The sequence below is a fragment of the Siniperca chuatsi genome, linkage group LG17 (assembly GCF_020085105.1).
Source record: "Siniperca chuatsi isolate FFG_IHB_CAS linkage group LG17, ASM2008510v1, whole genome shotgun sequence".
NCBI lineage: Eukaryota > Metazoa > Chordata > Actinopteri > Centrarchiformes > Sinipercidae > Siniperca > Siniperca chuatsi.
In genome coordinates, this window is record NC_058058.1 from 7,843,231 (window position 1) to 7,855,563 (window position 12,333).

At 40.2% G+C, this 12,333-nt stretch overlaps 1 protein-coding gene across 7 annotated transcripts in view; it reads right to left on the bottom strand.

The window, feature by feature from the left end:
* The window catches only part of hivep1 (HIVEP zinc finger 1), a 59,987-nt gene extending 47,654 nt beyond the window's left edge, over window positions 1-12,333 (bottom strand). The window contains exons 1-4 of one of the 7 annotated variants that reach the window (XM_044172914.1): window positions 11,822-12,293; window positions 10,996-11,167; window positions 10,387-10,427; window positions 9,646-9,780 (exon numbers count right to left, since the gene is read on the bottom strand). In XM_044172914.1, coding sequence (XP_044028849.1) covers window positions 9,646-9,685 — 40 coding nt within the window. In that variant the 5' untranslated portion in view covers window positions 9,686-9,780; window positions 10,387-10,427; window positions 10,996-11,167; window positions 11,822-12,293. Of the gene's footprint in view, window positions 1-9,645; window positions 9,781-10,386; window positions 10,428-10,835; window positions 10,858-10,995; window positions 11,168-11,821 lie in introns of those variants that run through there. The other 6 variants (XM_044172911.1, XM_044172915.1, XM_044172912.1 and 3 more) reach the window with 6 other exon arrangements.

The following is a 12,333-nucleotide window of genomic DNA, read 5'->3' on the forward strand; positions in this document are numbered from 1 at the left end:
AGTTTCATCCGGTCTTGTTGTAGTTACTGTTGCTAAAACCCTGGTTTATTCCCGCCTCTCTGGGAGAGAAGTTCCCTTTGTGTGAATCTCGCTGCTTCCGCACACTGCAATTTGAAGGGACCGTACGGAAACTGGTTTGGCTGCCTGAGCATGACACAACATGTAAAAATCCAGTCGTTGGGGCCAAGATGTTAACTCTTTCTCTGCACGTCTGAGGCTTTTACATAAGCTAAATGTGTTCTTCTAACAGTCTAAACAGTACAGTAGGTCATGCTCATTACATTACAGCACATTTAAAGTCAACCTGAAATTTAAATTCTCACTTTTTGTGTACGGAAATCTAAACTGTAGAGATACTGCAAGAGTTTGAAACTGAAAACTCTTGCAGTATCTCTACAGTTTAGATTTCCGTACACAAAAAGTGAGAATTTAAATTTCAGGTTGACTTTAAATGTGCTGTAATGTAATGAGCATGACCTACTGTACTGTATCAGAATCAGAAAAAAGTATTTCTGATTCTGAATCTGATACTGCAAGAGTTTTCAGTTTTTAGAAAGAGGATATTTGTGTAAACAGCGTATACGTTTCAACCCCCTGCATGGGCGTTTTCCACGGCAACGGTTGACTGACATTTGAGGGACGGGGTTACTAGGAGACATGGAAGCTAGCAAGCTAGGCTAACTAACTCGGAAAGTGGAAGGTAGTTAGCCAGTGTTGGAAAAAGTACTCAGATGTTTTGGTAATAAAAGTAGCAATACCACAGTGTAGAAATGTAAAAGTCCTGCATTTAAAAACTTTACTTAAGTAAAAGTACACAAGTATTAGTACCAAAATATACTCGTATATAAGTACTCATTAGAATAGCCAATTTCAGATTAATATATATTATATCACTGGGTTATAATTATTGATGCATTAAATATGTACATCACTTTAATGTTGCAGCTGGTAAAAGTGAAGTTTTTATATATATATATATATATATATATATATATATATATATATATATATATATAAAAAAATAACTTTATATACTGCTGGGTAGCTTCTGAATTTCCCCAAGGGATCAATAAAGTCAAATTATATTATATGAATACATTTGTTGATTATATTTTGTATTATTAATCTGAATCTACAAAGAAACCGACATTATCAAACAAATGCAGTGAAGTATAAAGTAGCAGAAAATGGAAATACTCAAGTAAAGTACCTCAAAATTCTACTTCCAGTACTTGAGTAAATGTACTTAGTTACTTTCCACCACTGTAGTTAGCCTAGCTTGCTGACATTAACACTGATTCGGACTTTGTTTATGTTTTTTTTAACATAACACTGGTTAACTACGTGTGTGTCCGCTGGAATTAAAGTGATATTACAAACAACTTTTAGTGCCAGAAACTGATACTGCATTAATCAAAACAAATTTAATAGTCAGAACCAAAAGGCTAGGGGATGTTGTGTCAGCAGAAAAATAAATGCAACTTAAATTTAGTCATAACAAAGACCACGAATAAATAAATTAATAAATATCATATACACGCACACATATACCAATTTCTTAGCAAAAATGAAATTAAGTGATTATAAATTAGATGGGCTTCATGATTTGCATTCTGTTTGGGTTTCCCCCCCCATTTCTGTTTTCTACAAAGCAAACGGTTGCTGAAGCAGGGTCTCCTGCATACAGTGAGATTAAAAGGGATTAGGAAGAACTTCAGAGCAGGTTAAAGACAAAGCACAAGGCCGAAGCAACCAGCTGACAGAAGAGGCATCACAAACCTCTCTCTGAGGGTTAAATGAAGCTCAGTTCTCCTCAAAACGAGGCCAGAAAAGTAAACATCTCCGAGTTAGCGTTTAACCCTGATTAGTGCAGGTTGCTGCTGAAGTCTATTCTGACACTGGATATCCAACCACAGTCAGCGCTGAGGGCAGGAGCACGGTTGATCATTAAAAAAGGAAACTGTTTCTTGCAAATTACTGAGGCGGTGAAAAACAACGTGTGCTGACAGACGGGAATCTGAACGGTTTTCCTTTTTTCAAATTTTAGCCAGTGAAGACAATTCTGCATCTGCTTAAAAGCATAATAACCCCCCCCCCATCTCTTACAACTTATACTCCTAAACATTGATCACCCATCAGAGTTAATGTAATAAAATACACAAACTTTATTTCTGTGCATAAACATCCTTGTCAGCACAGTGAAGGATGTCCGAGAGATGAGAAACTCCGTCTCGGTCTCCCTGCCTCGGCTTTATAGGGTAAACATTTTCCACCTTGTTAAATGTAGCCCCTTTCACTGCCGTTGTTCACCATTTATCACGCAGCATGTTCTCCCCTAAAGCGGGAGACCAGACCTGTTGGGCTCTGGTGCGAGAAGCCTTTTTATAAGACAAGAGGAATGCAGAGTCAGTTCTATAAACACCGGTGTTGCTAACAAGTCTGGGCATTTTCAGGGGCACTTTGAGGGGAGCGGGAGAGAATAACCAAATGCCACACAGACTGATGACGAACATAACGGCGCTGTCTGGATGAAGCCACTAACAGACACTAAATGTATAAAGAGAGCGTGAACGCAGCTCAGTGCACATTGTCAGAGAGGTTAATAAACTGAACTTCGGGTCACGTTTTTCCGTTGCAACTAACTCGGCCGCACAATCCGGCAGGATGCTGCACAACTGGGACTTAATTTGAATTTGAAGCAGAATGTGTTCATTTTACTGCACCATTTAAAAATGTTGCGTAAAAGCAACACTTTATAGTTATTATTTGTCAACATAGTTCAAGGTATGCACCACAGGAGAAACAATTATTTAATGCATTTACTTCAGATCTTGAAGTATCCTGTGTTAGCAGCAATGAAAAAGCTGCACAAATGGAAACCAGAATTACTTCATTAAATATGAAAAACAGATCAAACCAAAGTGCGAAAACAACTGTATAGAACTAGAAAGCACTTGTGCATCGTCAAATCTGTTGGAATAATAATTCAAGTGTAATTTTTGTATTTATCAAAGCAACTTCCTTGTCTCACTTTATTTGTGACTTTTTTGTCTCAGTCCACTTCACTGTTTACGTTAGTATTTTCAGTACATTTTATTTTGTTTTTAATGTTTCACTTGTATATAGTAGATGCTAATGTATATAATATCCTCGTTTTTATTTTTAAATCTACTCTGCATCTGTTCTTTCTTGTACTTTTGCTGCTGTAACACTTAAATGTCCGTTTGTGGAATCAATAAAGTTTATCTTGTCTTATAAAAGAAAATGTTTGAAAGAAAATGTTTTAACCTCCTGTGTTAAAGCACAAGAGTCTCTCTCTCTGTTGTTTTTTGTTTTATTAAGATTTTCTAGCTCCAGGTGTCTGAATTAAAAAGATCATAAATATCTCTTACCTTTATGTCACTAATGTCGGTCGTAATGCAGCCTCCTGCGCGTATTTTATAAGCTAAAATCTCAATTTGTAAAGTAATGAGTAACTAAAGCTGTCAAATAAATGTAGTGGAGTAAAAAGCACAACATTTCCCTCTGAAATTTAGTGAAGTAGAAATATAAAGTGGCATGAAAACAAAATACTCAAGTAAAGTACAAGTACCTAAAATGTGTACTTAAGTACAGCACAGGTTACTCACTGAGAAACACTCATGATGCAGAAAATCTTGTACGTGGGGCGACACCTTTTAGTGTAGATAAACTTTTTGTTTGGTTTTACAGTTTGTACTGTACACATTAAGTTAATCGAATATTTCATTACTTGGCAGCAGGGAGTGTTGAGTGCGTTTCTGCTGATGTCCACAGAGAGCGAGTGTGTCGGTCTGAAGGGGAAAGCACTGTGTTTACCGCCAGAGCTGCTTAGAGACCAGCTGTTTGAGAAAAGTAAACAAAGACTCAGGAGGGGGACAGGAGTTCCTAACTTCCTGCATTGTTGCCCACAAAGTGCGTCATGGGATCATTCAGCCAGCCCAGCCTTTGGCAGGGCTAGAAATCAGAGTATTTGCTGCAGAAATGCCGTTAAAAATGTATAAAAGACCTGTGAAATTAAGATGAGTGAAACATTTCCCCCAGTTCACCTTTATTTTGTTAAGCTTAAGTTTTATGAATTAATCTGCAGACTGTCGAGGGTAAATGATTCATTGAGCGCCTGAGAGCGGGGTTTTCTTTCTTTACATCTCAGAAGAGCAAAAAAATAAAAATAAGGGTTCAGAAAATAACTGAGTATGCAGCTTAAAACAGCGGACGATTCCTTTTGTTGCTGTGTTTACAGTGTGTGATGGTTTATTATGATTCAGATAAAAATACAGCCAGGAATGCTCTCCCAAAGTAGCTCAGAGATTAATCCAAAACAAACCCAAAGTTCCTTCCTCTCCACCATCTGCAGTTAAACACCAGTTTCAAGTGTTTCTAGAGGGATTTCTTAATAAACCAACATTATGATTTATCAGCTTTCAGCAGGGTCATATTGTGATGATAGCATCGAATCATTTTGGGTTTGTACAAATTTCTGTCATCAAAAAAATTCCAGTCAAGTTGTAGTTTTTGTTTTACACATGAATAGTTGGTGCTCATTAGTTGGTGCTCAATTCCTTTTTGCAATAAATACATTTATGGTATTATGGTTTAATATAATGCAAAATACAATAAAAAAATTAACAGATTAGTTGAAACTGAATCTGCAGAAATATTGATAACTGAGTCTTAAATCATTTTTCAAGCAGAAACATCAACATTTCTCAAGTTCAAGCATTTAAGATGTGCTGCTTTTCTGTGTGATATATGATAGTAAACTGAATATCTTTGGGTTTGGACTGTTGGTCAGACAAAACCAGACATCTGAATACATCACCTGGGGCTGTGGAAAATTATAACCAACATTTTTCTCTATTTTCTGACATTTTAGCGACAAAACGATGGTGGGGTATGCGATTCTAATCCACTACATGTCTTTTTGACAATATTCAAAAGTACTTTATTATTGATCCCAGAGGGGAAAGTCTTTTGTTACAGCGAGAATCTCCTCACGGTCTGTCTGGAGCTGGTGTGCTGGCTCTGGAAAACCGTCTCGTCCTCTCTGGCTGTTAGCTTCGCAGCAGCAACTGTAGCAGCAGTTTGCTAACCCACAGCCTAGCTAACGTTAGTTACGTTACTTGCTGTGTCGCTGTTCGCTCTATATCATCGTATTTGTCACAGTATTTCTCCAGAATCGCATACCCCACCTAAAACTGGTAAATCGATGTTAGTTGCAGCTCAAACTGAGAATATTACTTCACTTAATACTGATGTTACTTCAGATACAGTATGTCACATGTGTTACATCAGTGTTATTTCTTCTGTCAGTTCATTAAACTATATGTAGTATTTAACATATGTATGATGTTGATTTTTAGCTAAAAAAAGCAAGTGTATGTGGGTGCAAGTGAGCTTCGAGGGGTGTGTGGGTGGTTTTGGGGTTGCCATGTTAGTTTTTTATTTGCTCTATAAAAACATCATAAAAACAGATAAAAGAAATAAAAAAGATGTGATAGGCTATATGCTGTTTGCTTATACAATGAAACTACACTAATTTATAAAATGTGATTTAAATTTTGAAAAACTATGAATCTCTTCTAGAGGTGTTTTAAATATTGTTCCCTTTATACGATGCAGTCCAATACAACACCACCACTAACTAGGGCCTGAAATATAACTTTAAAAAGTAATAAAAACTTTATAGTGTATAGGCTATTACTTTTCTTTACTATAGAGAATTAACAGCCACAATGCCAACAGAAACGGATCATTACAAGCTTCTTAAAGTAAAGATTTATTACAAGGCTGTTTTATTGGATAGTATTAGATTATAACTACTGACAAAGGGTGTTTACTTTTTGCATTATATAAAGTTCACACTGTTTTTTTGTAAATTATGTTTTAAATAAAAGCTTAACATATTCACTCTGAAAACAAGTGAAGATAATATGTTATCGTGGCTCATATAAAGTTTTGTCTACAGCTCAGACAGCAAGCTTGCTCTCGTACCCTCCAACATGCTCGCACACAAACCAGGAAGAACGCCTTAAATTCACCTGATAGATGTCAGCAGTGCAGCCGGGTCGACGTGGTGTCGATAAAACAATTCTATCTTTACGTTCCCCAACAGGACAAAGTCTGTCAAGTCAGATTGCAGACGACCAGGAGGAAAATTAGTGTGTGGTTTTTTTTTTTTATACCAGAGTCAGACGGCTGCCAAGCCTCTGAGGCAGAAAGGACCCGAGAAGAGCTGAGGCTTCCCGTCATCCAGCCAAAACTCAGAAGTAAATACCAGCTTTGCATCTGTGCTGAGATTAATTTCTGCTTTGTTATTAAGCAAAGAAAATACTGTGTTAACGCCTCATTTAGCTTCAAGCTAAGAGTTTTTTTAAGGCTAGTCTTTAAGCATCATTACGTGATGGCTTTAGGGAAGTATGAGGAGGGTTCTTTGGAGTTCCCAGAAAAAGACTCCACAGCAGAGTTTAAGCATGTGATAGCATGCTTTGCAATTATCATTTCCTGCCTGATGAAGGAAAAGCCTTGAGTGCAGGCCAGGGAGGAGAGGTGATGAACTGGGTCAAAAGGCAAAACAAGAAGCCAAACAAATGTCTCAACAAGTTATCAGATGAGGAAGTGAGCTGAGTACTCCCCATGACATGCTGAGAGATTTCACCAGAGACGGCAAGTTACATCGAGTTCAAGTTAACACTCTAAGACACTATTGTATTTAGGGAAGAAATGAGAGCCTAGCTGCTTCTACTGCCTTTAAAATGTAATTCTTTACCCAATTTTAAAAATCACTGTCAGGTCAAATGTGGATAAAGATCCTAATAAGAGAACAAACCTAATGGCAAAACAGGAAAATGCACCAGCATTTTTACAATTAAAGGTAGGGACGGGACCAGAAGGGTGGCCACAAAGAGACACAAAAAGACCACAAAGAGATGCAAAAAGACCAAAGAGACGCAAAACAACCACACAGAGAACGACTACAAATGACGTAGTCGGTTTCAGTCTGGGGGTCTTGCTCCTGTGGAGGAGGGGTTGGGGGCCTTTTACATGTCTGTGTCCAGGGGCCTGTTGTCTCACAATCTGTCCATGGCTGTGGACTATTTGGAGGTACAAATAGCAGCTATTCATTGATATTATTTCATATTAGAATATTTAAAGTTGTTAATTTGGCATTCATTTATTAGACTGAATAAACAATGCAAGTATTAATGATGTAGATTTTAGTATTACAGAGAACCCAGGCTTTCAATTTGAGTCTTTAAATTTCATTCAAAAGTCTCTGAACCCGCTCCTGAATTAGGGATCTTCCATCCCAATCAAATCACTGTCATTTACGCTCTTTTCAAGTCCACATCTTTTACCCTCAAGTAAAAAATCCAAAATCACTGCACAGCTGCAGCTCTATTGTCTGCACCACAAGAAACAAGGGAACAGTCGGCATTAAAAATAGAATCAAGTATCATTTGGCCGCCGTTTCTGTCGTCCTCGATGTAACGTACTGTTCTAAAACTTAATTATTTATGTTGTTTGGCCAAGCAATCTCAATGGAGAAAAAAAAAGCGCACAAGAAGTGTTTATATGATAAATAAACAGAAGGACTCTGGCTCGCTGCTCACAGTCATGAGGAAATCTGCTGTGTGGATCGACTGCTGGGGAATGGCAGTGATGCACATTTTCACACCCAGCATGTAACGCTGCAAATTCGTAGATCTGTGAACTGCAAACGTCTGTTGACACATAAATCTGTCAATTCAACATAACACGAAATCCTTCAAGCCAGTTGGTGTCCTGTGTTAACATGGGAAGATGCTGCAGCTTCAATATGCTGTGTCAGCCCTATTATCTTCAATATGTACTGTTAAGGACTTTAAGGACTTCTGTTTATATCCAAGTGTTTTCTGCTGTATGAGGATCCTTAAAGATTCACCCCAGAAATGCCTATTTTCTCATTCATGGCGACACATTCACACACACCAAATACTGTTTGAATAGATACGTCTTCATTTAACACACTGGTCTCATCAGATATGAGACGGTATGAACAAATAATGCAGCCTAACAAAGCCAGAATGATCCGTTTACATCAAAGACCTCAAGAGAAAAGCAAACTCCCGCCATCAAATCAGAAAGATGCCGAGACACGACAGAGTAGACGTGCACAATAAAGTTGTAATGTGATAAAAATCTGTTTACAATTTTGTGATGTGTTGATTTATTTATGTCAGGATTATATATAAGCATGGCTGAAAGCAACGTTGCTATCGGCTTCACTGTGGAGGAGTTTGCCAGATTTGACTGACACCACGCTGCCCCATTACAGCCTCAAACAAAAAAAAATGCTTTGTTTTCTAAAGAGTTTTTGGTTCGTCCAACACATGTATGTATGAAATTATAGTAATTATTACTAAATTAATTTGGATATGAGGATATTTTATTAAAATAACACACACAGCTTTGTCACAACTACGCCGCATCTCGCCTCTGTGAAACCTCCAGTCTCCTGTTTTATTAGTAGCCTATAAATTTAGGCAAACTCAAAGCCACCCTCACTGTAATGAAGATCCCCGTCCGTACAACACTCTCTCTTACTTTGAATAATGATGTGTCTGATATGATTTCTCCACAAAAAAAGCTCAGTTACATCCACTCCCTCACTCAGAAATCCAGAATCTATAAATATGCAAATAACTTCCAAACTAGCTCTAATGTAACAAAAACAATCTCGTACATGCACGTGTTCAAGTCAGATTTAAGTTAAAGAAACTTTCCTCCTTCAGTAGACAAATGTGAGAACAGCCTTCTACTTTTCAGCTCTGCACATACATTAATCTGTACATCGTAGAAAAGGTTTCAGTCGTAGTCATCTGGACACTGTTTTCAGAATCAAGACGTTTCGGCAGACGTTTTGCCAGATGACTACGACTGAAACCTTTTCGACGATAGAACACTCCTGGACGAATGAGGGGCCACACCGTCTTATTAATCTGTACAGTGAGGCTCAAGCAACAATAAGGAAAGCACTTTTTTTTTTTTTTTTTAAATCGTATCGCCACAAAGTCTTTGGATAGAGAAAAACATCATTTGTCAGTCATCAGTGAAACTCTGTGCCCAGTTAAGCTTCTTCTTAAACTTAAAGCCTTTAACTTTTACATCAGGGGATAAGTCCAAATTGAACCGAAAAGAGCTGAATTGGGAGGGAATGATCCAATCTGGCAAAACTCGTTGACTCCAACAAAAGGGAGCAACTTCGGTGGTGTGGAAACAGTTGGTGATGCAGTAAAAGGTCAGATCTACAACATGGCGTAGTAATAAGTAGGGAGTGTAAGAAAAGGGAGAGCGAGGGGGTCAACAAACGGATTTCTCCATCTCAGGCAGACAAAACTGGTTGAGTACAAGGAAAGCCAAGGAGGAAGGAAACAAGCATACTATTTTAAGCCAAACAACACATCTCAGGCAACAATATGTTGTGATCTAACTGCTTTGTGGTCGGAGGAGGCTACCGTGTAGTTACTATTTGGCCTTACATCTAAAAATCAACACATAACATCCACCAGCTGACAAGGAATGCACAACACAGCATGGATGTGAGTGCGTTCCCTTCAAAAAGTAGTTCAAGTAGCGTGAACTCACCTTTTAAATTTTTCGGGTTGTTCTGCTTGGTGCGCGGCATCTTTCCGCCTCAGTTCACAGGTGCATCTTGGGGAAAGCGGTTTCTAGCATTGGACCTTGAGAAGAGTCGACTCCTGAGCCGCAGTCTGGGTACATCTAGAGGAAACACACACACACACACAGTCAGAATCAGCTAAGCGTGAACTCACACCAGAACAATAAGGCGCTATGCTGGCCTTTGCCGTGCGTAGAGTCCTCTGCCCTCACTTGGCAGCGGTCTGAAAGTCCAGGACAGAGTCGCTGATTGACTTTAGTCCTCTAACAGGTGCCCCGACTGGACTCTTTCATTTCAGGCCTCTCCTCTCCGAGCTGCTGTGTAATAATGTGCAGTGTGGCTCGGGCTGCTGTCAGTGGGAGGAGGTGTGAATATGTTCTACCCATATCAATATAACCTCTGCAGCAGCTGCTATCTGCCACTCTGATCTCAAACAAAGCGGACAGAGAGGTGGAGGATCCACTGGCTTTTATGGGGTACGTCTGATTGACATGTCAGCGGTTGATACAGGGTGCTCTCTCTTCACTTTGACAAATGTCAGTGCAGATGACGAACAATGCAAACAATAAGGTCCTGTGTGTGTGTGTGTGTGTGTGCCGGTGATGAACGCTCGGCGGCAGCTGGGCGGCCACACAGAGGTTACTATCAGAGAAATCTTGAAGTTAGATCACTGCAGAAAGTCAAAAAACCAAAAAGACTGAACCCACCTTCACGGGGGATTGTTTTCACTCTGACTGCGTTCGATGCCCTTTAATAAAATGAAAGATCAGAAGCTTAGAATAGGTTTCATGCAAATTCTGGTTTGCTAAAAACAACTTAATGCAAAAAAAAAAAAAAAAAAAAAAAAGGTGGGTGAAGTTAAATGTTATCAAGATTTCAAACCCACAGAGCTGCAAAAGCTTTTTGTGAGCTGCCTGATATGCATAAAACAACCGCATAAGAAAAGCTGGCCTCTGCATGGAAAAGAAAAATCACAAAACCATGAATAAATATCAAATTTAAAATCATATTTTTTAAGCTTTCTTGCCCTTGCATCATCTCCACCATGTCCCAATAACACTTCTACCCCTGTCAGAGCAGGGCACGTTGCAGAGAGCAGCAGTGCTTCAGGAATCAGCCTTTGTTTCCCACCTCAACAATATTACATAACACTTACTACAACTGGATGATGATTTTTCTCTCCATACAGTTGGGTACATGTGGAGCTAGAGCAATGACATCATCTCACGGTGGATTTCGGTATAGACTCGCGCCTGCAGCAGGTCGCATAAAAAACACATCCAGGTCGCACGACAGAAACATGTAGAGCTGCTCACCTGGCTCCTCTCACTGATGCACGATTTTGTTTCGGTGCAGGTTCGACGGCGCGGAGGAGGGAGACGTGCACATTTCCTCAGGCGTGTCTGTCAGTCCGTCTGCCAGCTTGTCTGCGTGTCTCTGTGCGTGCGTGCGCGTGTGTGCACAGATATGTGAGGAAACACCCTGATACTGAAAAAAATAAATAAACATCATACCGGTCATTCGCCAAAGCTGCGCTGTAACGCTATGTCCCTTAACCCTGTCTGGCTGGAATGCACTTACAGGTGACTAATGATGATGATTTCGTTCACACCTGAGGATCAACCAGAGGCATTATGTAAAAGCAGGGCAGCAGCAGCAGCGGCGGCGGCGGTGCACGCACAGTCACGCACTGACGGTGTCTGAGAGTGTGTGACATAATTAATAAGACTGTTAAACGTGAGGAAATATTAACGTAAAGTGATGCACAGATTTATTTATTTTTTGTCCACGTTGCAGGAGAGATGAGCGCCTGGTTCACAGGGCGCAATCGTGATAAACACAGCCGAAGGAAATGATTAATTGGGATTTAACCGCATGCAATGAAGTCAGCAAAAACAATGCGTGGGAATAGCGTATTTTGTGCCTGTTGCAACACGTGAACGCCCTGTAAGTGAGGGAGGAGCCAGGGAAAACCCCTCACTGTCTCCGCAACAGCGCTCAAATGGGACACTTCCACCTTATCCAACGAAACAGCGCCGCGGCCAAAACCTCCAGCCTCCACACACACATGCACATTTATCACAGCAGTGGCAATGACACATGAACACACGCTTGAGGTGACAGAAATAGCTTCTGGCTTACCTACAGTGCAAAAGAGCAACAAAGAGCGCTGCGTAGAGAAGCACCGGAGAGCTCAAGCTGCCTCCTCGGAGCACGGTTTGCTGCAGAAGTCCACACAGGAAACACTGCGCCAAAAAAAAAAAAAAACGGCGCACCTGCCTCCACCTGATAAAACTAAAAAAGATGCTTCAAAGTTCACGGTAGGCTAAAACCGGACGAGAGACACACGGCGGACACCGATAAAAGCATGTCCTCCTCTCTCAGGCTGCAGCTACCGACAGCGACCTATATCAGTGACAGAACCCCGCTCCGGCTCCAGATTGAAAAACACGCAGAAAAACAAAACAAGCGCACCTAAAGTGAATGTATTAATACTCACAGGTGCAGGGTTGTAACACACCTTTTAGCGTAAAGAGGAGGAGGAGGAGGGGGGGGGGATACAGCTCTGTGTTTTCTCCCTTCACCTTCTCTCTCACTTTCTATTGCAGGAAACAGACAGGCCCACTGACGTCAACGGGGGTCCCGTCTCCGCC